Raw genomic sequence first — 27,422 nt, 5'->3', positions numbered from 1 at the left:
CCTCTGGTCAGGCTGGTAGCACAGGAGCCCAGCTACAGATGTGAGGGCACTGCGATAGAACACCCACTCCTCACTCAAAAATGCTCCTTTAGCATTTCCCTAATGCATTAAAAGTGAAGCTAATATCTGTTCCTTTCCCATATTCCCCAAGTTCATTCCTATTTGATAGCTCTCTGATTCTTCCCTCTGGAAAAAGAGCGCAAGCGCCCTTTCCCTCCTTGCATACTTCCTCCCCCTACCGCTTGGCTCCAGCCTCCCATCCCATTCACTAGCCGTGCTGACTGCATCTGATGCTGCTGCTTCTGGGATGTGTAGCTAACACCCCAAGGCCTACCTACCATAGGAGAGTTTCCTGGCCAAATGCTTGGAGAGTGCATCCACCACAGACTCTGCTCGAGGGACTTGTTCATCCCCAAGTAAGCCCAACCTGAGAAGCACAAGAGGCAGCTGGGTTGGGACAAGTCCTACACATAATCTCACTTGGGAAGCAGAAGGGAGCTCTTTGGATCTTATCTTGAAAGGGAAGAACCACAAGATGACAACCCAAGCTATAGGACTCTCCTGAGTTGTAAATAACAATAACAACAGTAATGTTTTCATCTTCAGAATCATCCCCAGACTCCCCGGGGCAGTGCTCTCTGGAGCAGAACTGACACATTGTTAGTCTATGCTGTTGCAAAGCTTCTTATGAGATTAATTTACAGGTTAGTTTTCCCACATTAAGGAGACCAGCATAATATGCCACAGCTGTGTGAATGAGAGTTTTAAAGTGGGTTCCAGAAGACCAGGAGAATCTCCTTCTGGAGAGAAAAAAATATCCCCGCTTTCTTGGGAACTGAAAGTTCTCAAAGTAGTAGTGTTTCTTTTTTTTTTTTTTTTTTTAATTTTTTTTCAACGTTTTTTATTTATTTTTTTTTGGACAGAGAGAGACAGAGCATGAATGGGGGAGGGGCAGAGAGAGAGGGAGACACAGAATCGGAAACAGGCTCCAGGCTCCGAGCCATCAGCCCAGAGCCTGACGCGGGGCTCGAACTCACGGACCGCGAGATCGTGACCTGGCTGAAGTCGGACGCTTAACCGACTGCGCCACCCAGGCGCCCCAAAGTAGTAGTGTTTCAAAATAAGTATTTCCCAAGTTATAATCGCCACTGAATTTCTCTTTTTATCTGCTTTTTATCCCCACATGAACTCAATACATGGCAATCTCTCTCTACAACAGGCCAACATTAGAGCAGCAAATTAGTCAAAGACAATGCAAAATGTCTGGTTTCATCTTGACCTCTCTTTGACTAGAAAGGACTAAGTAATCATTGATATTGAGATAATCCAGCATTTTGCTAAATTGATTGGTGCATGCCTACCGTTCAGCAGCCTCCAGCTGGGTATTGTCTCTTCCTAATTTCTTAAAGACAGCTTCCTTAAGCACATCATGCGTGGAGGAGCGTGAAATCCCAACAAGTTCACAAAGGAGTTCTTTCTGGTTATAAAAATAAAGACAGAATCCTAAATTCCTAATTAAAAAAAAATCAGCTGAGAAATTATCGTATTAAGACATTTGACCTCAAATGCACCTCAAATTTTAAATTAGAAAGGACTAGAAATAGTAAACAGTAACACATATATATGCATACACGTGTCTGCACACCCATACATGAATAAATTATATTCCTAAATAATATTTCAGCAATAAAAATAGGTCATAACATCAAATCAATAAAAAATAGATGGTACCATATTTCCCATCACATTCTCGCCTTTGCATATCCTCTCCATTACTTTTTTACCTGTTCTCCCTTACCCTCCAAGACCCATTTTGGCCAGGATCAAGTGAAAGGGGCTCATTGCTACAGTTGCCAGAAGCAACTGGAGTTCTTTTGTAGGTTCAAGAGATGAGAAAGACCTGGCAGATGATAAAACCTCAAAGCAAGAACACTTAAGCAGCAGTCATAGCTTTCTCTACTTTCTAAACAAGACTTTTTCCAGGATCTCAAGGAAAAAAGTTGTAATTTCGACTAGGAATCAACAAACTGGTTCACCACCTGGTTTTTTCAAGAAAAAATTTTATTGGAAGATAGCCATGTTCATTTGTCTATGTATTTGTGTATGGAGGAATTGAGTATGTATGGCCCATAATGCCTAATATATTTACAATCTGGCCCTTTACCAAAAAAAACCCCAAAAAACAAAAAAACAAAAACAAAAACAAAAACACCTCACCAGCCCCTATTCTAAACTATAGCTACCAAACTACTGATCCATCCCCCCTTACTGTGAGAAGTGAGATGATTCATTTTCAGAAATACCAAATAAAAGCAGTTGCTGTCTAGTTAACAATAGGTTTACAACCTATTGGAAATATGTATGAACCACCCCCCTGAAATGGAGTCTCAAACCCTTAGACACTTCAATTCCTGATTATTCTCCCCGCTCCGTTTCGTGGACTTAACTTTGCGGGCTTTGCAATTAGCATGCACCCAAGAACTGAGGTCTCTGCATCTCCTCAAGGAATGTAAGGCAAAGCCTTACATGGGCATAGGAGGCTTCCAGGTAAGGCTGTAACCTCTGTAGTGCTCAGCCAATGAGGAACCAGGGGAGGGACTTGCACACTAGGAGATAAATTGTCCGCCCTGACTTGCCCCGAGTGTGCCTGTCCATTAGACACCCAGTCTTGCAAGAACGTTGATTAAAGCCTCGTTTCACTGTGCTCCGAGTCTTTGCGTCCTTCCTTTGATTGGGTCGGTGGACTTACTTCTCACAAGTACCAACCCTCCCAATCCAACGGCCTCAGTCTTGGAATTCACTGTGTATATATTTACTCACTCCTGTCCAACACATACATTTATGAAAGGTAAGAAAGATTTGGAAGGCTTTCAGATAACATAGAAAACTGAATCTAAAGCAATGGCTAGCAAGAATACCAAAGTTAGCAATACTGATCCTCTTCTCCTTATGATAAATTTCTGGCATTTTCTACTGGAATGTGGGCACATTTGTTCAAGTTGGATAACCAACTGGTAACACCTGGCAGTTAGTGGAAACGCTACTTTACATGCAATTCCAAGCCTTCAGAGTCCCTTCCGACCTTGAGACTCTGAGATTTTAATGCAACACAGATTTGGACATAAATTCATAATTGAAAACTCAAATTACTCATGGTTAAAAATGATCAAATGATAGAACTGATGGGATTTGGGGGTGGAGAGTCTAGTTCTGTGACACCACCAGTAGCTCTCCCAGTTTATCAGTTCCAGGAGGCCCAAGTTTAACTCCTGTCACTGGGTCACCAGTTAGACAAGTGGTAGAGCCCAGAGCCCAAATCCACCTCTTCTCAGGGTGGAAGGAGCAATCAAGTAGTACAAGTGGCTGGAAGAAATAAGCCGAGTGGGTCAGGCCCATGATCTCTCCATTCTTCCATAACAGGGGAAGAAAAGAGGGTCTGGGGGTCATGGTTCATCTTCCTGCACATAAGCCACAGAATGGGTAATTTTGCTGGTCCAAACCAAAGTCCAAATCTGACCATTTCTGAAGAACAGCAAACAGCATATAACTCTGGAGTCACTCACCCAGGTGAGAGGGTTGGCCTCAGGTCGAAGGGCAGGAAATGGATCTCTGTTTATGAGACCCAGTTTTACAAATCCATTCAAAGCTTTGGCATAACCCTATAAAAAGAATTATGAAGTAGTAAATGAAATTTTTCCTTTCAAAGAAAAAAATTAAAAAGCTTTTTTGAAAAGAGGGATCTGTCTTTGTAATTCACTTAGAAAACAGGCTTAAAGTATTCATCTGAATTGCCCGTATATGGATGCAAACACCTTCAGGTTCAGAGGGGAATCAAGAGTGTCACAGCAATTCTGCTGGTTTACATAACAGACCTTGAAAGACTTTGGTCTTTACTTCTGTTTCTAGGTAACAAGGGAGGGGTGTTTTCTGGCAGCAGAGGGGCAAATTTCCTCCTGTGTTATGTGCTTTCAGCTCAGCAGAGTCGTATTTAATAGAACGGTTCCCTCTCTTATAATGAAAGAAGGAGCTTGTAAGAATATTATCACCCAAAAGCAGATAATCCATTCTACTGATTAAGAGCCACTATCCTAATGGATATAGGTAGCAGGAAGAGAGGTAGGAATCAGAGAGCTTCTTCTGAAATCACACCAATGTGGGGGAGGAGTGTCAAGAAGGAGCTGAGAAAGATCCCTTGGGAAGGTGACAGCAAGCTGGCTCTTCGAGGACAAGCAGGTAACAGGCAGGTTCAGGAGAGTAGCCAAAGCCTCCCTGTCATACTCAGATGATAGTGTCTCATATCCAATACTAGAAAGAATATTCAGGTTACTGAAGGGCTGCTGGCATTGCCCTGAATGGTGACCCTCATGGATGTGGACACTGCAACATCTTCCATCTTCTGGGGTTCTGTGGGAACAGCCATTATCCATACACATCCTTGAGAGCTTTATTCATTATTAAAACTCTTACAATTCTCTGTTCCTGGGTCTTCATGTTGCCAAGAGACTATATCTAAAGCTATCAGAAAATCCTAATTCCCGGACCCCCCAAAATGTGACCACTCATATTCCTGGAACAAAATAAAGAAAACAGAATCAAGAAATCTTCCAGTACTGAGGATGTTATGACTTCATTTCAGACTAGAGTTTCTGCTGTGTTTACAGACTTGTGGAACGAACACCCATGGTTCCTAGACCATAGGTTGCTATCAGCCACATCTCATTTGATTCCTGGTCAGTAAGGACATCACATTCAGAGGAGTACAGGCACCTGCCCTCCACGAGCATACAATCTATTTCAGGAGATAAGAAAAATGTACATAAAAACCTAACTAAAAGTGCTGAGACACAAGTGCTCGGTGCCAATAAATGTAAAGGAAGCTCTAACGAGTAAGAAATGCAGTGACTGTCTCTCTTTAAGAATAAACAGGAGTTAGACACGGAGACACGAGGCAAACCAGAAGCCACACTTCATGTGCCAACGCTGTGCAAACAACCTCTGCTCTTACGTGAACTTTGTTCACACAGAAATAATACCACCCGTGTTCACCGATTCCTGATGCCTTCCCCATGTGAGGAAGGGGGACAGGAAAAGTCCTGGATGAGGGAGCTGTGATCTTTAATAACATGATTTGGAAAGCATCACTGAGAAAAGTCCTAAAGGAGCTGAAGGAGAGTGTGCAGATCTCTGGGAGAGCAGGTTCTGGGCAAAAGTAACAGCCAGTGAACAGTAAGAGCAAGGAGAAAGTGTGCACAAAAATGGAGGGGTTATCACTGATGGACGCGTGTGCCTTCCATCTTCCAGAGAAAAGATTAGTGAGTGGTGGATCACACACACAAGACGAATCCCGTCTCTGCCCTCACCAGGAAATCTCACGGGGCACCGAGACCTGGAATCAGATTTCTGATTTTTAGAGAGGTACGTATGTTAGGGATGCTGGTTGGAGTGGGCTGAATAGCGTCTCCCTCACAATTCACATCCACCCAGAACCTCAGAGTATGACCTTTTTGGGATATTTGCAGATATAGTCAGTTAAAGATCTCAAGATGAAACTAATCTACATTTAAGGTGGATCCTAAATCCAATGAATGGTGTCCCTACAAGATGAAGAGAGGACACAGTGACACAAACAGGAGGTGATATGAAGACCGAGGCAGAGACTGGACCAAGAATTGCAGGCGGCCACCAGAAGTGAGGAGAGGGGCATGGGACAGTTTCTCCCTCAAAACCTCCAGAAGGTACCAACCCTGCCCACACTTTGATTTCAGGCTTCTTACCTCAAGAAAGGTGAGAGAGTCAATTTCTGTTGTTCTAAGCTACCTGGTTTGTAGCCATTCGTTAAAACAGCCCTAGGAAACTGTTAACACTGATTGTCTTAATCTGGTCATATGTGCCACTACTCTTGTTATTAATACGTAAGTGTGTGGTGGGCATTTGTGTTTATGCTCCCAGAATCTACATGCCATTCTGTGCTAAAAAACATTTCAGATTTACTTTGTGGAAAGTGGCGATGACTACATCTTCAGCTTTAGGGAAGTGAAGCAAAGGCAAAGGCAAAGGCTGATGGGTATATTTTATCCCAGTGACTTCAGGGGCTGAGACAAAAATGGTATTTTTAGCTATGAAGATATGCTTTTTAATTCCTACTGGATTTGAACCAAAAATGCTGGGGATGCTGCCACCACCCTGCCACTGTGTGGAGCCTGGAACTGCGGCCAGCACATACGGGAAGAGCTGAGAGGTGAAGAGAAACCGAGTCCCCATAAGGTCACTGGGCCCCAAATCTTGCTACACCTTAAGGTGACCCTTCACCTGTCCCCCTGCCAAACTCCCCATGAATCAAAAATTCTTTCTTAGCTCAGGCCATTTTGAATAGTCTCCTAAAACATTCAGTCAAAAGAATCCTGAGAAAACAGATTCCAGCCTGGCCTACTGTCTTAATTATTTTGATGACTAAGAAACATTACGTGTACACTTCACTTACCTAAAAACAGGCAACAGGGTTCATCTCCAATAGAGCTGCTTACCTTGTATCTCAGTGTCCCCCGCAGCAGAGTGTGCGCAGATGGGATGCCGTAAATCTCAGCATATTTCGTACTGTCTCTGTTAGGATAGCCTTCCAAATTTAATCCGGGGAAATAATCCATGGGGGTCACTGCATCAAGAAAGGAGATGCCCCCTGCGACATTCACAACCTGAAGAACATTGAAAGGGCACGGATGGGGTTACAATATTGTGCTCCCTGTGGACTCATCTGCATTATTTTCTTAAAAAATAAAATCAAATTTTTAAAAGAAAGCAGTAGAGGATTTGAAAAAAAAAATTTTTTTAATGAAACTACCATAATTGACATCTCATACCTAAGCTATTGAACTAATATAGTTCAAAAGGCCATTATTCTCCCAAGCTTTAAAATCCAACTTAAGGGGCTCTTGGGTGGCTCAGTCAGTTGAGCGTGGGACTTCGTCTCAGGTCGTGATCTCATCGTTCGTGAGTTTCAGCCCCAAGTCGGGTCCTGGGCTGACAGCTCAGAGCCTGGAGCCTGCTTGGGATTCTGTGTCTCCCTCTCTCTCTGCCCCTCCCCCATTCATGTGCGCTCTCACTCTGTCTCTCAAAAATAAATAAACATTTAAAAAAATAAAATAAAATCCGACTTAAATCTGGATAAGATGGCAGTGAAGAGCGCCCCATTAGGGTTTCAGTGAGCTGAAAGCAATGGAAATTTTAAAGGGCTGTGCTCCAGCTCGGTGTTACACCTAAGTGATCAATCACTGGGTTCTACTTCTGAAACCAATATACACTTTCTGTTAACTAACTTGACTATCAACAAATAAATTTTAAAAAATAAAAATCAACCATAAAACACAAAAACTAAAAATAAATAAATGGCTATGCTCCAATGACAACAGCGATATTTTCACTTCATTCTTCACTTACATCCCCCTTTGAACGCCGAGCATCAGGCACCCGTCTTGTGCATTTCTGTCACTGCTAGCACTAACGGGGGACCTACCATGTATGTGCTGGGATCACACTCCTTGTGGAGGGAAGGAGAGTGATGAAGAAGTTGCAATTTCTGTCTCCATTCCCTCGGTTCATGAACACACATTTACTGAATGGCCACCAAGTGCCAGCAGCGGCGCTAGAACGACCATAAGGAGCTCACAGCCTAGACAAGTCAACCTATGGGTGTGCACTGGGGACGGGGAACAGGAGAGAAGTCCGCTTACAAGAGAGACGACGTGTGAACAGACAGCGAAACCCACAGAAGTGCCACCCCCTGGTCTTACTGCTGCTGAGAATTAAGTCGATTCCCAAGCTCTTCTGATTTCACTCTAAAATCCTCTTACCCACCCCCTCCCCCATCACACACCCAAAATGCACTCATGCAGGTTTTTCCCTTTGACTGTGACGAAAGGACTAAAGTTTTCTTTCGGCTTGCGAGGTTTATGATCATCCCTGAGATGATGGAAGACATCCTGGAGGGATCAAATCAGGGCTGGGGGGGTGGGGGGTGGGGAGGGGGTCGTTGCTGCCGGAACTGGGTTCATCCCCTTGCACCACTAGAAACGGCTTCCCACCACGGGTCTGTGGCTGCACAAAACCACCCCAAAGAGTCTTCTGCTAAGATCCCTGGAGTTTATTTGTAGATGGGTTCTGCACGTGCTTCGGTCTGAGAGAGAAAACGGAAATGTGTGTGTGGGTAGCCGAAGGCCCAGAAGAAACGGGCGATGCTGACTGGCGTCAGGCCTGGAGGCATCCCTGCAGTTAAAAGTCTCGGGTTTGCAGAGCACCAAGCACCAAGCACCACTAAAATTCCAAGAGTGACAGGCTGAGCGAGGTGAGGAAAGCTTCTCATTTACTTTCCTTAGGAAACTCCTCTGGACAGTAAACATTTCCAGAGGGACCAATTCTGTACCATTGCCTTCAAACAGATTTTTTTTCTATCAGAATTGTAAATTTAAAAAAAATCTAATAAGAAAGCAAACGTTAACCTTTAGGGTCTCCACACACATCTCACTTCTATGACTTACAGCAATTCTAACGTTTTGTTTGCTTGTTTGAAGGTGAGGAAATTGTTTTAAAGAAAAAGACAATAAAAACTACTATACTCCAGCACTTTACTAATCAGAAGTCAGTCAGCTGCTTCATAAGTTTATCAGGAGATCCTCGGAAGAAAATAGGGAAATATCAGCTGAATAATAATGATTCATTTAGAGAGATTGAAAACTGCCAAAACTACCTGATCCAAAAAATTACTGGGTAATCATGTGTCCTGTGATATTCATACAGAGTCGTATGTCTAGTGGCATATCATGGGGTTCATTAATATGCCCTATCCTGTTTAATATTTTATTAATGGCCTGGATAAAGAATGACATATTTATCTATTTGGCAGAGAATATGCATTTTTGCCTGACTCGACAACGCACACACCCAGCACCTACTGCCAACAGAAACAGTGGCTCCTTACCCATGGCTGCCACAGACTGCCCTAAATCCAGCCCTTCCCACACACGCAGCCACACCCACACATCTCCCAACCACTGACCGACAATAAGCTTGATTGCTAAACTGACTAGACACCTAAACACAGGAACTACACAGACAGTTCATTTATTCAGGACCTGCTTTGTGCTAAGTGCCTTATATACATTACCTTCAATTCATGCAATAATCCATTGTTCAGAGGTGGAAACTGGGACTGAGAGTCACCCAGAGGCAGTTTGGAGCCCAGGTCTATCTGACTCCAACGTCTACGTTCTTTCTACTACACCACACTGTCCCCTTAATTGAACTTATCTGTGGATCACTATTTTGAGAAGGGTACTGATTGACACGGTGTAACCTTCCACATTATGGCACCAGTGATACACCTGCAAACTGCATTCAAAATGGCTGGAGGCAATGAAGAGCTGTGGCTCTTCCTACAAAGGAGGGTTGGGTGCCGCAGTCCAGGTAGGGGCAAGCAAGCAACGGGAAGAAAGCTACAAAACCTACCTCAGAGCTGAGTTTTCAGAGTAAGCATGATCTGGAGAATATCTGTTTCACTGAGAGTAGTTTAGAAGAGGAGGCTGAAGGAGATGATGCCATATCACCCTCAGGTCCCACCAATGTCCCACCACCCATAGACAAAACAGAACTAAGAGAAGACATAGCCACTGTCTTCCAGATATGTAGAAGGGAATCATATTTGTTAGAAATAGGATTAGAAAGGGGCTCCTGAGTGGCTCAGTCAGTTAAGCGTCCAACTTCAGCTCAGGTCATGATCTCATGGTTTGTGGGTTCCAGCCCCATGTCAGGCTCTGTGCTGACAGCTCAGAGCCTGGAGCCTGCTTCGGATCCTGTGTCTCCCTCTCTCTCTTCCCCTTCCTCTCTCTCTCTCTCTCTCTCTCTCTCTCTCTCTCTAAAAAATAAATAAACCTTAAAAAAAAAAGAAATAGGATTAGAAGTTAGAAGTTAAGAATGGTGCCAGTGGCTGGAAATTCTGCAAGGATGTGGAACAATGAGATATGTCCTATTTCATAGGCCACTGCCTGAGTTGCTGGAAAAGTTTAAGGCTTCAACTTTTAAGCAGAAGCCAGAGAGGTCACCTGACCCTCCATTATGATTCCCTGAATTATATAAGGCCTGCTCCGTGGGGGCGGTGAGAGTGGTGGAGGGGATGGAGGGACAAGAATATAAGAGAGGCTTTAAGAAGTTTAACAATCTGGGTTGGGAGACAGACAGATACACTTGAATTACTGAGTGAATAATACAGCATCCGGAAAATTCTTACACAGACAAAGTGTGGGAGTCTGGACAAAAGAAGAGTGAATGGGGGTTGGAGTGGTCAGGAAAAGCTGTCTCCACAAGAGGAAACTTGAGCGGGACCTTGAAAAAAGTATCATTTTTAGCAAAGAAAAGAAAGCCCTCATGTTTTCTCTTGGCTTCCTCCACAGTGTCAGGGAGATGCAAAAGCATTCCTTTTTTACAAAAGAAGTTGAGGATGAAAAGGAAAAACTTCAAATTCAATATGTACAACTTCTGCTGCCTGGAAATAACCTCTTGCTTTTCCTGAGCACCTACCACGATCAATTTCTTTATGCAGCTAACTTTTACGCCTTGCCTGAGAACGTGCGTTAGGCAGATTGCCGTCTCTTTGGCCTCAGTGAGCCCTACTGCAAGTACCCTACACGGCTGCTATGATTCTGCTTGGCTTCAGACAAGCAGCCCAAAGATCGGAGAGATTCGGGGATGGTTCTAGTGCCACCAGCTGGCAAAGGGCAGAGCGAGAGCACAGAGCCAGGCCCACTACCATCAAAGCCCCGGCTCTTTCTCTCACACAGGCTCTGCTCACCCGTCCATGGTCATCTTTTCAGTTATATGGCCTCCTGAAAACAAGCATTTGCCCAATGGAAGCAAGAATTTTCCCTGCATCCACATGTTAGTGTAAACCAAACATGGACTGGTCTCTTTTCCAGGACAGCAGGTGGTGGAAGGAGCCGCTAAATGCGACAGGAGGCAGGCGGAGGCATATAAGGATGTGCTCGGCAGAACAGCAGACTGTTTCGGGCCCGGACCTTCATGATTCTCAGGACTGGAGAGCTAGATGAGACATCAGTGGCCACATTACCATTAGGAGGCTGATGCCTGATGGACCTTGACAACTGCCTGGACTTTGGTGGCACTGTGAGGGAAGTCGGCACTTGGACCAGAACACAGGGGTCCTGTTTCATATCGCGAAACACGTGCATGTATCTTTCTAGCATCAAAGTGTCCTGCTTGTTTGGGACTGTTTTCAGTGCAGCTATGATCCTCTGGTCACCAAACCGGCTCTTCTCAAATTCGGCTGCACGTTAGAATCACTTGGGGAGTCTTTGAAGATCCCCAAACCCAGGCAAATCAGCATCTCTAGGGATGCGCCCAGGCATCAATATTTTTCAAACCGCTCTGTTGATTTCCAGTGCACACCTAAGGTTGCGATGTATACTCTGTACATCATAGGCACAGAGGACAACAACTGATAATAACGTTCACTTTGTGTCTTGAGAAATTCTTTCAATTTACTCCTTTGTACACAAAATATGTTTAAATCAGATACACTGGGGATTCAGAAAACTGCTGCTTGAAGAATCTCTGTAAGACACACAGCTGGTGACATAATTCACCACCCCCTGCAGGGCTGGAGCCAGGGACAAGGAGGTGCCTAGATCACAAAAGTTAAGGAGAAACCCTCAGTCTAGTCACATGTGCTCTTTGCAAGACTCGTTCCTTATAGCTAGGGCATGAACTATGAAGGCGGATAAGTGCAATACGGGCACTGGCTGTGCCCCTTGCGGTCTCTTAGACTGTGGCTGAGTTAGCTATGCTTCTTATGCCACCCACTAGGATGGTCATAAGAATCAAGTGAGGTTGGCGCTCAGCACAGTTAGGCTGACGGCGTCCCTGCCCGGCTGGCACCTGCTCATCCTTCAAGGCCGAGCACATCTTGTCTTCTCTGCTAACTTTCTTCTTCCCCGTCCTCACCAAGGTCAAATCAACTGCCCTCTCATCTGCACACCCTAGAACTTCTCCCACCGGACCTTAGCCACTTATCCTACTGTCTGTCTTACCTGCCATGAGGCAATCTGGTAAAAGATCTGGGTTTGACACTGAACTTGGAGAGCTCTTCCATTCTGGCACACAACAGCTGGGAAAGAAAGTTAGTTTCTTTCCCTGACCCACCAAACCCTCCATTCTAGCTATGAGTCCTCCGAGGTCAAGAACTTCACTCAGTGGGATAACCTCTGGTGCCTTGCACACAGTAGTGACTCAGCACATATTTAGGACTCGGTAAATGTCTTTCCTACTGAAAGAAATCACAAGGTGACCCGTTTTTATACGTGCAGAGAAGGTGAGAAGTGAGTTTTCAAATTGCAGAAACACCTTGCAAGAGGGTGAAGAGGAAAGAATGAGCACAGGCTTCACGGGGAACAGCAAGTAGACCACACTGAGTGGAACAGAAAATACCCACTGGGAAACACTGGTGGAGGAGGGAATGGAGGACGCGCAGCCACTGTCAAAGGGCCTGTATCAGGGAGAAAGACTTTGGACTTCGTGAGACGGTCACTGTAGGTTCATATCTCTAAAGCTTTGCTGATAATCCTTCACCTTTCCGTTGAGCAGGTAGGTGGCGGGCTGCATTATGTTCATCAAAACTCCCACTGGACTCCAGCTGAATCTGTATCTCAGAGGGTTGTCCGAGTGTTCCGGGGCTGGAAGCCCGCCACAGTAGGAAATATAAGATTCAATCTGTAAAGTAAGGGAACAATAAATTGAAGAGGATTAATATTAAGTAAGGTAGATTGATGTATCTAAGTAATTAAATGAACACGATGACAAAAACTGGGCAAATGAGGTAAACTTGCTGGATTTTTTTTCCCTTAAAGTTACAAAGGCTTTCAAAAGCACATTCTTAGAGCCAAACATTGTTTGATCAAGTCAGTTACATTTTATGTATTCATTTTTAAAATCCACGGGAGACTGTGACCAACAGTTTGCTAATTAAAAATCCAACTATTAGTTCAATTCTGCTTGGTCGGTTCCTCCTGACTTTTGTGTTCAAATGACATATTTGATTATAATTTGATTATATATTTTAAAATATACAAGTATAATTAATTAGTATTAATATATAATGAATATAAAATATAATCTTTATATAATAGATAATTATAATTTGATTCTACATTTGACTACATACATATTAAATATATAACCTAAAGCATTTAATCTGACTCGTCACATTTTCATACCCAATAGTTCTTTCTCATGTGTAAAAGATACTTCATAAACCAAAAGTTTGACAATAATCCAAAGAATTTTTCCCACTTTTAAAAGTCAAACATTATTATAGAATCTCCAAAGTAGTCTAAAACCTTTCATTAAACCAAAATATTATGGTAGCATCTATTTCTCTAAAAATCAGTTGTTTAAGCCTTGAACATTGTTATATCACACAGATATTTCTGAAGTTACAGGATTTTACTTGAAATTTCAAGTCAAAGTATGAGTTAGAATATAATAGCTTCCTTAATCAAAATTACAAAAAGATTATTTCTGTACACAAAAATCGGGACCTTTTAATATTTTCCTAAATGGACCTTTGGGTGTAAACTGGGCTCACCGTGGCTCCCACTTCCTTGGCCTTATCTATGGTTTCCATTGCCAACATATGATCAAGACCAGGGTCCAGTCCCAGTTCGCCAATAACAGTGATGCCAGCGTCTTCCACACTACAACAGGCAGAAAGAGGAAGAAGAAAAAGTTGGATACAAAATAAAAACAATGCCATGGAACTACTTTGTTGAAAATGACTAGAACTTACCTCTTTTCTAATTCTTTTAGTTCCGGTGTGATGTAGCTTGCGGTGATCATGTTAACTTTGCTTGTGATGCATGCCTTGGCCACAAGAGGATGCAATGCATAAGGCAACAAGCTTAAAAACAGAGAGAAACTATCAGAAACTTTCCCAAGCCTACCTTCCAATATGTCTTGAACGGCACTGAAGCTACCACTCTGATTAACTTATTCTCTCCAAGATGACCAGTGACTCCTCAAGAACTACAGAATAAATTCATCTTATTATCCCATTTAAAACCCTCCACAATTGACCCTCACCTAACCTTTCCATTATTCTCCCTCAATCTGGTTCATAAACCAAATACGGTAACCATATATGGTAACCAAAGAAGTTATTGTAATTCTCCACTCACAGTCCGTACTTTTCTAGCTATGAAACTTTACTCTCACTATACCTTCTACTTGGAATATTACATCCACCCACTCACCTCCATCCAGGCCATACCCTCCATAAAGAAATGTCTGAAAAGCTATCTTCTCCAAGAAACTCTCTCAGATTCCCCCAAAGCCAGATCTCCTTCTTCTGCATTCATTCAGCTATTTGTTTTTGTTTTGGGGTTTTTTTTGGTTTTTTTTTTGGTAACATTTAATGGGATTTGTTCCATTCATCTTTATAGTTCTATGATTTTCTGTCTTGGATCCCCTACTAAAAGATAAGGTTGCTTTTCTTTTTCCTCCACATTTCCCAAATGGCCATCAGGTTAGGTTAAACTAAGTCAAAGTGACCCATATGTTACATTACAGAATAGAATCTAGGAAGGTCCAAAGGAGGAAACAAGCTTTAATGGCATTGACTGGTGTAAAGGCTATCAAAATGGCTAGAAGTCTATATGCTAGGCAAAAAATGAAACTGTGCTCAAAACTCAACTTCAATCAGGTTTTTTAAAAAATTGGCTTTGGTGTTTTAATTTGGCACTGGGACTACACAATCACAAAAAATAAAATAAATTTCCATAAATGTTAATATAAATGAACATAGTCATATTCTATCCAAGGAATAATAAAACATCCTGTCAACTGCATAATAATAGTCAAGTTCTACTAGCTTATTGCCTATTTGCTGAAGCAATCTACATAGTACAATGAAAATGTAAGTACAAACTTATAAACATTATCACACTACATCACTGTACTTGACAAATTCATCCTGCAAACTTCAGATTTTCTCTATTTTATATAAAACAAAACAATAAACCACCTCTGAGATACGTATGCCTCCTCAGGTTAGTAGAGTATTGCTACTTAGGGGCACCTGGGTGGCTCAGTCGGTTGGGCATCCGACTTCAGCTCAGGTCATGATCTCGCGGTCCGTGAGTTCGAGCCCCACGTCGGGCTCTGTGCTGACAGCTCAGACCCTGGAGCCTGCTTCCGATTCTGTGTCTCCCTCTCTCTGGCCCTCCCCCACTCGCACTCCATCTCACTCTCTCTCTCAAAAAATAAATAAACATTAAAACAAAATTTTAATGAAGTATTGCTACTTAGATTTATGATCATATGGAATACAATTGTGTACCTATTTTGCCAGTATCAATAGGAAAACTCTTAATGTCTGTCTTTTGGGTTTTTTAGCTTATTTATTTATTTTGAGAGAGATAAACAGAGGGAGAGAGAGAGAGAGAGAGAGAGAAAGAGAGAGAGAGAAGCCCAAGCAAGCTACGCCCTGTCACCACAAATCACAAACCATGAGATTATGACCAGAACAGAAATCAAGTGTAGGACACTTAATCGACTGACTCACCCAGGCGCCCCTGTTTTTTGGCTTTTTTAATCACAAAGAATTATTGTTAAACACAGTAGCCTCTAAAAGCCTATGAACAAAATAGTTGCAAGATTCTGTTGGAAAAATATTCACAGAAAATGTACAATGGCATCATCTTAAAAATTAAGTAGGGATTTTTTTCCCCACATTCCCCACATTAAAGCCTTTCTTGATAAAAACTTTATCAAGATCTAATAACATTTTTAAACTCTGGCATAATCTGCACTAACCGAATAATATGCTGAGAACTAGAATGCCAGGACTTTGATTAATGGTGCCTGTTTTAGACAAAAGGATTTGCATTCATAACTCACTGAGTATGTAATATAGTACCTACTCAAAGGGACATACCTCTTCAGTTATTTGAGTTGACTCAAACCCAATTAATCCAAATAGTTGGAAATGCCACTTATTAAAACATACACAAAATACATATGGAATTTTCAAAGTAATTTATGAAACTCAATTACTACTTTGCATTAAATCATTAAAAACTAGAATTGCAAAATTAAAACCATGAGGATTTGACATACTATTATGAATTTTTTTGTGAAACATATTCTTTGTTCATTTTATTTTGGTGACCACTGTGTTTTCATCAAAACACTCCTTCTCCAACTTAAAAAAATTTTAAATTATTTAAAGAACGGTACAGGATGTTCAACAACATTAACACTATTCAGCATGGAAACTCAACCAACTGAGAAAAACTAAATATAAAACAGATTTTGTTAATGCTAAATCTTATTCAAGGCCATCAGTTTGCTAAATTTTAAAATTTGCAACATATTAATAGATTATTATCTTGTCATATTTTGCTTCAGATTTAATTCCAAGTGTGTCTTATATGTTGTCTTTCTTTAAAGAAAAAAATGTTTTATTTAGGTACCTATGTGTGGTAAAACAGATTTCTTTGTTTTATTCAGGATGTTAGAACATTCCATTATGAATCATAATCACATCACTGATAGTCAAGGTCCATGGTCATTGGTGAATATTTGCCGAATAAAAATTATTGCACATTAAATTTGTATAAATAGAATAATATTTTAAGTGCCTAAAGTGAGACTTTAACTTAAATACATCAAGAGATAATGCACACGTTCCCACACAGAATTACCTCATTGTGTTTTTGCAGCCCCTTTTTTCTTTAAAGTAGAACATCACAGAACTTCCTCCCAAGATACCATTTTAATCTAATCTAACTATGAAAATGACTTAATTATGGATGAGCAGGTAATTTTCTTCCGTCCATCTTGGAAAAATCATATTCTAAGAATAAATGCTTATTCTCATCACTTTGGTATTTCAAAACTAGGTTTAATTATAGAGTGACTCTCATGTAGCTCTGTACCTAGAAGTTAGATCTGCATTTTTATCAGTAATAAAAGATATATTTCAAGATCTGTTCCTATGATAAGACTAAAAAATGGTCATAAGGCTAGAGAACCTACTTATGTTCACTTAAACTTTATAAGTTCAAAGGATAAAATGGCCACCAAAATAAATGAAACATGAAGACCTCTGACCCAGCAGCTCCACTTTTAGATAGATTTCCAATAGAAATGTATACATATGGCAATCAAAAGACAAATACTGAAATGTTCACAGCAACACAATTCATAATAGCCAAATTCCAGAAACAATCTAAACACCCATCAACAGTCAAATGGATAATAATGGTATATTCACACAATGGAATGTTACATAGCAATGAAAATGAATAAACTATAATTATAAGCAACAACACAAACAACTCTCACAATCACAGTGTTAAAGAAAGAAGGCAGCCACAAATGAGGACAGACTGAGTGGTTCCAACTATACAAAGTTGAAAGCTAGCAAGAACTAATGTACGTGAGAAGCCATGATAGTGCTTACCCTTGGGGGATAGGGCTAATAATGGAATGGGACACATGGGTGGCTTCTGGAGTACTGTTACTCTGTGTTTGGATGTTAATGATGGTTACAAAGTGTGTTCATTGTGAAAATTCACTGAACTATACACTTATGATTTGGTCATATCTGGGTTAACACTTCATTTGAAAGTTTACTTAGAGCAGAGAAAGAGAAAATAAGGAAAAAGAGAAATAGCAACAAAATATATGGCCATCTTCTCTACCTAGATACTAACCTGATGACAAGGTCCTGTTTTGCCACCAAGGAGCTCAATTTCTCTTCTTGTTTACTAATGTCCATGCTAACAGGATTAATGTTATATTTCTTGCCTAACTGTTCAGTTTGGTTCTTCATATCAGAGCCTATTTCAAGAATATAAAAGTCCAACTTTTAGATTTCCTTTCACTAATCAGAGAGTAAAACACATTTTAACAGCTCCAAAAAGAATTTCTCAAAGTTTAGAAACAAGATGGTCATCTGAAATTCACAGAGTAAGCACGTTTTGAAATCAGTTTTTCGTCTTCTGCTCTAAAACTTAGGGCTACTTACCTACTGTTATTTGTATACTGTCATCTCTTGACAGATATTCCAGTACAGGCTCAGATACATAACCAGATCCAAGAACCAAGACCTTTTTCTTGGTGCCCATTGAAAGTGATTGAGCAAGCTCCCTATAAATAAAAGAGGGGAGGAAGAGAAAATTTTAACAACAAAAGAAATTTAAATAACAAAATCTTTCTGTCCCCAAAACAAACCAAATCTTAGACCATGAAATGATAATTTTTCCCACATTTCTTACAACAAGAACCTCAACAGGAGTTCCTTATACCAACATTTTCCATTAATTATTTTAGATTTTGTATGATGAACAACAGACCCTGACCTCTCTGAAGTGACTGTCCATGAACTTTCACGAATTCCCAACCACTACTGAGGTGCGATTCTGGACCACTGCCTGGCTTACTCACAACTGAGTAACCTGGTTTCACACTTTATCCTTCCAGGGGACATGATTTAAAACCATGCCAGGGGCTTTACATCAGAAACCTTATTTCCTCCTCACAACAATCTGAGGAGACAACAATCTGAGAAGGAGATTATTATTAGCCATATTGGGCATTGCTTGTCATTTATCATTAGGGTCGCTCGAAAACAATTAAAACCATAGTTTTGAAATCACAAATGCCATGGGTTAAATGTAAAAACCTAAGATGAGTTACGAGGCAGGATTTTAATGCCTGAACAGTTTATTCTGTTGGAATTTGTCCCTTCCTATCAGATTAACTCTCTGTCTTTCCTACAAATTATGACCTCCAAGACCGTGACTGTCTTGTTCATTTTTATAAACCCAGTAATGCTCAACAAATCTTGTCTTAAATATGGAAGATATTCATTAAAACTCTGTTGAATCAAATTCCCAGATACCAGTGTAAGACCATGGAAATGGCTTTGTGCCAGAGACGTAAGCAGAAGGCTCTGCTGTTGGAATCTTTTAGGTCAAGCTGTCTCTCAAACTTTAACCTTTCCGTTAATTATAAGTGAATACAAATAAATGTATCTTTTAATGCTTATTTATTCATTTTGAGAGAGGGAGTGTGTACGTGTATGCACGAGCGGGTTGCAGGGAGGAGGGGAAGAGAGAGAGGGAGAGAGAGAGAATCCCAAGCAGGCTCTGTGTTGCCAGTGCTAAGCCTGATGCAGGGCTTGATCCCATGAACTGTGAGACCATGACCTGAGCCAAAATCAAGAGTTAGACACTCAACCAACTGAACCACTCAGGCACTCCATGAATACAAATAAATTTAAATACAAAATGTCCTTGCCCCTCTTCACCCCAACACTCATGTTACTGATGAGGTGATTCTACTTTAACCTCTGTCCCCATCCATTTCAACCCCTAGAAGGGAACTAGTAATTTGGTTATTGTATATCCTTTCTAACAACACTTTCTATGGTCTATGTAAATAAATTACACTTTTGATGCCTAAAAATAAGATGTTCAAAATACATTTTTTAAAACTTGTTCCTACATTTTAATACTGTCCACCCCATGGGCAACCTCAAAGACTCCAGGTTAATAGTCATGGTGCTAAGTGATGAAGAGAACATTTGAATAATGAAGATATTTAAGATAACGTAAATTTCCTTTCAAAATACAATCTTCATTTTCAGTTTCCTGACAGAATATTCCATTAGGAAGGAGGGCAGGAAGTCCCAGCAGACTTGCTGCTACAAGAACAGTGTAACAGTGAAAACATCATTGTGACTGGTCATGTTAGACATGTTATTAGGATTAGCAATATAAGAGATCATCAGCAGGGGCGCCTGGGTGGCGCAGTCGGTTAAGCGTCCGACTTCAGCCAGGTCACGATCTCGCGGTCCGTGAGTTCGAGCCCCGCGTCAGGCTCTGGGCTGATGGCTCGGAGCCTGGAGCCTGTTTCCAATTCTGTGTCTCCCTCTCTCTCTGCCCCTCCCCCGTTCATGCTCTGTCTCTCTCTGTCCCAAAAATAAATAAAAAATGTTGAAAAAAAAAAAAAATTAAAAAAAAAAAAAGAGATCATCAGCAGATAAGAATCAAAAAATACAGAGAGTTATGAAAAACTAACACATGTGAAGTTTCCTAAGAAACTCTCCCATGGGCCTATAGTGCTAGCCACTTAAAAAAAATCACTCTTGCTATCTTATGCCAGAATATTTCATTGACACATAAAAAGTAACTATTAGAAAACTAACACAGATAGACAAGCACAGGAGTAGTATACTTGATCCTAGCAGATCTCGTTATTTCTTATAGATAGAAGAACTGAGAAAGAAGCTAAGGCAGTTTGTTTCTTTTTAATTTTTCCACTCTGGTCTCTCCTGAGAATTCAGTGCATGGGTTATTTTGTTAGATGTGAATAGACCAGTGGAGCAGATATAAACACAAATCAAGTGCAATCAGCTGAAGAGGACCAGAACATTCCAAAGAAATGTCAATGTTTTCAAATTCTGAAGAGTAAAATCAATTAAAGAAACAAGGGCCTTAGCTGAGTACTTTTTTAAGAGAACTAATCTCTTGGGTAGATTTACCACATTACTGTTTGGCATCTTCCTCCTAAGAAGAATCCCCAGGGAAAACTGACCTCTCACCATTTTCTTTCTTCACTACTTCTGTTAATTTCTAAATAAGAGCCCACTTATCTAAACATCATACTAAACGAAACAGAGTCCAAATCCTCAACTAGAAACCAGATTGAAAATACCACAAAAAAGGTTAGTGTGCTTATGTTCTTTGAGAAAACACCTGAGACATAACACTATGCAAAATTCTAGAGAAAGAACAAGGTGCTACCCAAAGGAGAACTTTTTGGACTCTACTTGCTTACATACAAGTCAACGCAGGAGATTAGAAAACCAAAATGATGTTCAGAGGAAAATAATTCCCACTGGTTTCAGCTAGTCACTTAGTTTGGATTTCCTATACTTAAAGACATTTTCAAAATTGTATAAGCCTAGTATCGTGAACTCACATAGAAACATCTAAAAATACTCAACAAATCCAAGATAAGAATAATGCTTACCTGTTCTCTCGGAGTTTCTGGATATATTTATATTTATCAGGCAATGTACCGTTGGATGTAATCACTGCCTAAATGTGTATGACACAAGACATTTCTTTAGTGTCCATATTTTAGACCCACAAACATGGGCTTATGACTGACAGAGAACAAAGATGGAGAGAGTAAGGGAGAGAGGGAGAGAGGAAGGTAGTGGAAAAAATACATTCATGGAAAAAAACTATTATAACTTACGTCCCGCACCACTGGAGAAAAATTCTGACTTTCAAGAGGCTGTGTTGCATCTGATAATATCTGAAAGAAAAATGAGATTGGTAAGAGATAAATGACATTGCAAAGAAGGATTCTTGGTGTTTGTTTACATATTAAAATATTAGTCAAAGGAAAAAATAAGTTAGAAGAGTTTTCTAAAGAGCTCTGAATATCAGTAATTGGTAATAGAGGTCTACAGGCAATGGATTGTGCCCCCCAAGAACATACTATTTCAGTACAAGTTCCAATTTTAAAACTAAAATTTGATTATAATCATCTTTGCTTGTGGAAAACACAAAGTAGTTTATCCTTCCCCTCCAGTTAGATGTGTCATATTGAACATGCTACAAACATCACCACAAGCCGTGCAGCCATTGTCCCCACTCAGAAGGCCTGTATCCTATCCCAAAGGATAGACATTGTTCTATCAGAAGAGAGAATGGGTCTTCCAGACAAAAAGTCCCCAACCCTGCAATAGGGAGTCTACCTCACACCAAGATTAGTTCTATGTATGAGCACATCAGAATTTCAAAAGTGTCAGGGAAAATGGCTTGACCAAGTAGACCTCAAAAAGTCACCCAGTCTTCCCATTAATCTCACAAGAATGAGTCAGATGGCCAACAACAAAAGCCACATCTCTCATATTAACACCCCAGCATCCTTCTAATCCTCCTCCTTTCTTCCAAGATATCCAACTCCTGAGTAGATTGCCAAAGGGTAGAGGTCATATAAGTTAGTTTTATTGCTTCTGATGGTCAGGGCCTTAGGATCAGTGAGACAACCATTCCCTCCTTATCCTTTTAGGTTAAAGTCTAGAGCACTCACCCAGCTAAGAAAAGACAAAAATGTACCTGCCAGATACTGGCAGAAGAATATTTGTTTACTGTATTAAAATAAATATCAAAACTACTTTCATGTATCTAAAACATATGACACTTAGGCTATCTATTCCTGGGATACAGGCATTAAAAAAAAAAAAGATATATATATCTGTAAGGCAGGGCACCTTCGGGGAAGCTCATGGAATTGGGATACCTGCAGTCCTCCCACTGCTTCTTCTGCCCAGGCACCTATGGAGCACTCCCCGTCAGGCTGACTGCTTCACCTACCAGCCCTGCCTGCAGGCCAGGAGCCATTAGTAAATAAGACGAGATTTGAATTTCACTTGGCATATGGCTAAACCACTGAACTCTTCAGTATCTTCATTTTCTCTACTGTTTATCTCTAACTCTACAGCCTTACTTAGGCCTTACTGAGACCATGGGAACTACCTCCCACCTCTCGCCTTCCATTTACCTTCACTCTAAAACAAAAATGTGACCATTTCTTCTGTGTCTATTTGAAATCATTTACTAGCTTTCCGATACCCTCAGGATAAAGTCTCTAGCTCCCTATATGGCCTCCAAGACTCTCTATAGTCTGCCTCTCCGACCTCAATTCTCCCTTTTGCCTCATATTCAAAACTCAAGTCCTATTAACAGTGTGGAGCTGCTTATCTACATCAGCTTTCCCATGCCTCTGTACCAGGTGGATGTCTCACATGCTATTCCTCTACATGGAATTCTTACTCTTCGTCCTCCAAGATATAGCTGAAGAACTGCCTCCTCTGTGAAGCCTTAATCAAAATCTGCCTCGAAGCACACCTTGAAGGTAAGAACTGCACTTCGGCATCTTACCTGTGCAATACAATGGTAAATATTCAATAAATATATTAGTGGATACATGCGATAATCATATGGATTTTTTCCAAGAAAATGAACTAAGTGTCTTGAGTCCACCTACAGAAAGGCAAACCTAAAAGACAACAAAAGGCTGCTTGCTGAATTATTATATTAACTGCCTTCCTTGCTAGAATTCAATCATGACAGAACTACAAGCACAAGGGTCCTAAAGCATATGGTATGCCTTGTCACTTTTACATATGCCACCTTTGAGAGCTCATCACGCTCTCCTAAATTAATTTCAAGCTATTTATCCCAGTGTTAAGACCCTTTGCAATATGGAACCAACATACTCCTTTTACTCTGTCAGACTTGACAGCTCACAGAAACCCTCTGTCAAATTAACTCCCACCTTTGCTCTCCTGTCTCCATCAGATAGTATGCCTCCCATTCCCAAGCAAACGAACAGATCCTAAACATCTACCAAGAGCCAGCTCAAATGTCACCTCTTTCATAAAACCTTTCTTGACTTTACCCAACAGGACAGAGCCTCACCCTCCACAACTCCATTAACATTTTTCTAATGATTGTCATATTCCACTTTATGGCAGTATTGCACACTTATCTCATTCCCTTCCTGGACCTCATCCTACTATAGGTCAGAAGGTATATTTTCATTTTCTTCAACCATATGTGTGCCTTGTTCCAGCAGACAATAACTATCTAATTAATTCAAGCGAAACAAACTTTTCTATTGGCTCAAAATGATAGTCTGTGCCCTGCAATGCCACAGGGTCTGAATCTTACGTCAAAAAGGAAAATACAGCTCCAATACAGTTATCAGACGAGAACAGAGACAAAATACTTAATATTTTAGTGGTAAGCAGATACACACAAATCAAGACTACAATAAATAGCCATACATTTTCACAAATGTCCACTGCTTATATATAATGCTGAGATAGATGCCCCTAAGAGAATCCCACCACACTGTCTGGAAGACTATTGTGATGTATAAAAGGAAAAATATGTGACAATTTAGAGAAGCCGGCTTAGTCACAGGCAATATCACCTGCCTCAGTCTGACCAAAACTCTCCAACACCTCACTGTCAGATATTGTTAACTTTGTCACATTGCCTAAGAGACTATCAAACTGCTGATTTAGTAAGCAAAAACATATCATCTTTTTAAATGGACATTTCCCTTCTATTTTTTTTTTTCATAATACAATGCCTTTATTTTTTATTTATTTGTCAATATATGAGGTTTATCGTCAAATTGGTTTCCATACAACACCCAGTGCTCATCCCAAAAGGTGCCCTCCTCAATACCCATCACCCACCCTCCCCTCCCTCCCACCCCCCACCAACCCTCAGTTTGTTCTCAGTTTTTAACAGTCTCTTATGCTTTGGCTCTCTCCCACTCTAACCTCTTTTTTTTTTTTTTTTTTTTTTTGGACATTTCCCTTCTAAACAAGGGTGAATTAGATCTTTTCAGACCAATCCTCCCATTGAGTAAAACCAGGTAAAACATGAAAAGCCTCAATTTTTGTCTTCAAAGGATAGATAAAGAAAATTTTTTTTCTGGAAAGACAGCAAAATAGGAGGATCCTAAGCTCACCTTTTCCCACAGATACAACTAGATAACAAACACATCAGTTCAAATAACCCAGAAAACGACTTGTAGACTGGCAGAACAAACTCTCCACAGCTAAATGAAAAGAGGCCACATCAAAGAGGGTGGGAAGGGCTGAGACACAGGGACCTGCAGAACTTTCCACAGGAGGGAGGGACAACACAGGCACAGAGAGGGGAGAAAAACAGAGTCTCACACTGGGAGCCCACACAGAAAAGATGAATCCCAGTAACATTTGGTTTTGAAAAACAAAGAGGCCGAATTTCACAGGTTCTTACAAGCACCAGGACTTAAAACCTGGAACTTTAAAAATCTGTTGGTTTGGCTCTGGGAGAGCCTGGAAGGCAAGATGAAACTGAGTCCCTACCCTTAAAGAGACAGCACAACAAAAAGCTCCAGTGAGACACAGCATAGAAGCAGCAGTCTGAAGATCGCCTGGGGTATATTGGAGGAAGATTTGTTTACTAATCTCAGATTACGAGCTGGAGAGACAAGGATCCATGAAAGACTTCTCTAGGAATGAAGGAGCTGGCCTGTGCAATTTCCCTGCCCCACCCCCCAGGCTAAACACCGGGCCACCAGCTGAAAGCAGCATAGCACATACACTCCTACCTATCTTGCTAATAGTGTGCCCCACCCAAGTGTTCCCCTGCAGACACACCCCCTCAAGCCCAGCTTCAGCTGAATGTCTACTCCACAGAAGACCTGTGCAAGCCTTGCTAACACCCCACATCTGACACGTCGGGCTTCTGCGGATCCACCCCTTCCAATACACTCTTGGTCTGAGTCCATCCAAAGTGTGCCACAAGCTTGGCAGGGTGCAAGCAGCCCTGACAGACCAGCAGTACTCCAAAGTGATGCGTACCTCAGGGAGAAAGAAAATGAACCACACATACTAGTCAGACTGCAGGCACAGCAGTGGGTTGGGAGCAGATAGCTGATCTGACTGCAGGCCCCACCCACTTATAAGAGCTTCCCAGGAGACAAAACAGGGAAAGCAAACTGCACCTCAGTGCTACGACATCTATGGCAAAAGCCAGGTCTGACCTAACTCCAGCTTAAGGCAGCCCCAGACAAACCTACTAACGTCACAGGGATCAAACCTTGCCCAAAACAGGCAAAGAGAGACATTGCAGACAACTGGACTAAAGGAAAAAGCTGCTGAGCCACAACAGCAGAGTGCACGCAGCACACACAGGAGACATCCGTGAAGCACCAGGTTCTGGGCAACAGGGGACATTGCATTACAGATGCAAAGAGATCCCTAGAGGATCTCTTCTTCATAAGGCCACTACTTTCAAAAGCAAGAGATGTAGCTGACTTTCCTAACACATAAAAACAGACACAGAGAGTTAGACAAAATGAGGAGACAGAGTAATATGTCTCAGATGAAAGAACAGGATAAAACCAGAACAAGATAACCTAAGTGAAACAGAAATGAGTAATATGCTTAAGAAGACTTTAGCTAATGGCCACAAAGATACTCACTGGACTTGAGAAAAGAGTGGAGGGCCTCAGTGAGACCCTTAACAAAGAGATAGAAAACATAAAAAAGAACAAATCAGAGGTGAAGAACTCAATAATTGAAATTTAAAATACACTAGATGGGGGGCGCCTGGATGGCGCAGTCGGTTAAGCGTCCGACTTCAGCCAGGTCACGATCTTGCGGTCCGTGAGTTCGAGCCCTGCGTCAGGCTCTGGGCTGATGGCTCGGAGCCTGGAGCCTGTTTCCGATTCTGTGTCTCCCTCTCTCTCTGCCCCTCCCCCATTCATGCTCTGTCTCTGTCCCAAAAATAAATAAAAAACGTTGAAAAAAAAATTAAAAAAAAAAAAAAATACACTAGATGGAGAAGCGCCTGGGTGGCTCAGTCAGTTGAGCATCCGACTTTGGCTCAGGTCATGATCTTGCAGTCTGTGAGTTCAAGTCTTGCATTGGGGTCTGTGCTGACAGCTCACAGCGTGGAGCCTGCTTCAGATTCTGTGTCCCCCCTCTCTCTCTGTTCTTCCCCTGCTCATGCTCTGTCTCTCTCTGTCTCAAAAATAAATAAACATTAAAAAAAAATTTTAAATACACTAGATGGAATAAATAGTGGTCTAGAGAAAGCAGAAGAAAATATCAGGGATCTGGAGGACAGATAACAATCAGCTTGATTGTTATCTATAAGCTAAGAGAAAAATAATAAGCAGATAAGAGAAAAATAATAATACAAAATGAAAATAGACTGAGGGAACTCAGCTACACAATCAAGTGTAATGCATCTGCATTATAGGGATCCCAGAAGAAGAGACAGAAAAGGGGAGCAGAACGTTTATTTGAAGAATAGCTTAAAACTTCTCTAATCTCAGGGAAGGAAACTGAAATCTAGATCCAAGAGGCACAGAAAGCCCCCAACAAAATCAACCCAAGGAGATCCACACAAAACCACATATAATTAAAATGGCAAAAAGTAGTGCCAAAGAGAGAATTTTACAAGCAGCAAGAGAAAAGAAAACATTTACATACAATGGAAACCTTATAAAGCTATCAGCAGATTTTTCACCAGAAACTTTGTGGGCCAAGGCTGCCGAGGTGGCTCAGTTGGTTAAGTGTCCGACTTCAGCTCAGGTCATAATCTCATGGTTTATGGGTTCAAGTTCTGTGCTGGGCTCTGTGCTGACAGCTCAGAGCCTGGAGCCTGCTTCAGATTCTGTGTCTCCCTCTCTCTCTCTGCTCCTCCCCCACTCACGCTTTCTCTCTCTCTCTCTCTCTCTCTCTCTCTCTCTCTCAAATAAATAAA

At 41.3% G+C, this 27,422-nt stretch overlaps 1 protein-coding gene across 2 annotated transcripts in view; it reads right to left on the bottom strand.

Annotated features, from left to right (window-relative positions):
• The window catches only part of AASS (aminoadipate-semialdehyde synthase), a 64,247-nt gene that overhangs the window by 4,074 nt on the left and 32,751 nt on the right, over window positions 1–27,422 (bottom strand). For both annotated transcript variants that reach the window (XM_058724469.1, XM_058724470.1), the window contains exons 12-22: window positions 21,331–21,390; window positions 21,100–21,167; window positions 18,089–18,210; window positions 17,775–17,901; window positions 13,847–13,957; window positions 13,646–13,754; window positions 12,631–12,771; window positions 6,525–6,692; window positions 3,564–3,659; window positions 1,362–1,477; window positions 339–427 (exon numbers count right to left, since the gene is read on the bottom strand). In XM_058724469.1, the coding sequence (XP_058580452.1) occupies window positions 339–427; window positions 1,362–1,477; window positions 3,564–3,659; window positions 6,525–6,692; window positions 12,631–12,771; window positions 13,646–13,754; window positions 13,847–13,957; window positions 17,775–17,901; window positions 18,089–18,210; window positions 21,100–21,167; window positions 21,331–21,390 (1,207 nt within the window). The remainder of the gene's footprint in view (window positions 1–338; window positions 428–1,361; window positions 1,478–3,563; window positions 3,660–6,524; window positions 6,693–12,630; window positions 12,772–13,645; window positions 13,755–13,846; window positions 13,958–17,774; window positions 17,902–18,088; window positions 18,211–21,099; window positions 21,168–21,330; window positions 21,391–27,422) is intronic.

Source organism: Neofelis nebulosa, chromosome 4 (assembly GCF_028018385.1).
Source record: "Neofelis nebulosa isolate mNeoNeb1 chromosome 4, mNeoNeb1.pri, whole genome shotgun sequence".
In the NCBI taxonomy this organism is placed as follows: domain Eukaryota; kingdom Metazoa; phylum Chordata; class Mammalia; order Carnivora; family Felidae; genus Neofelis; species Neofelis nebulosa.
This window is presented reverse-complemented; position numbering and strand designations above follow the sequence as displayed.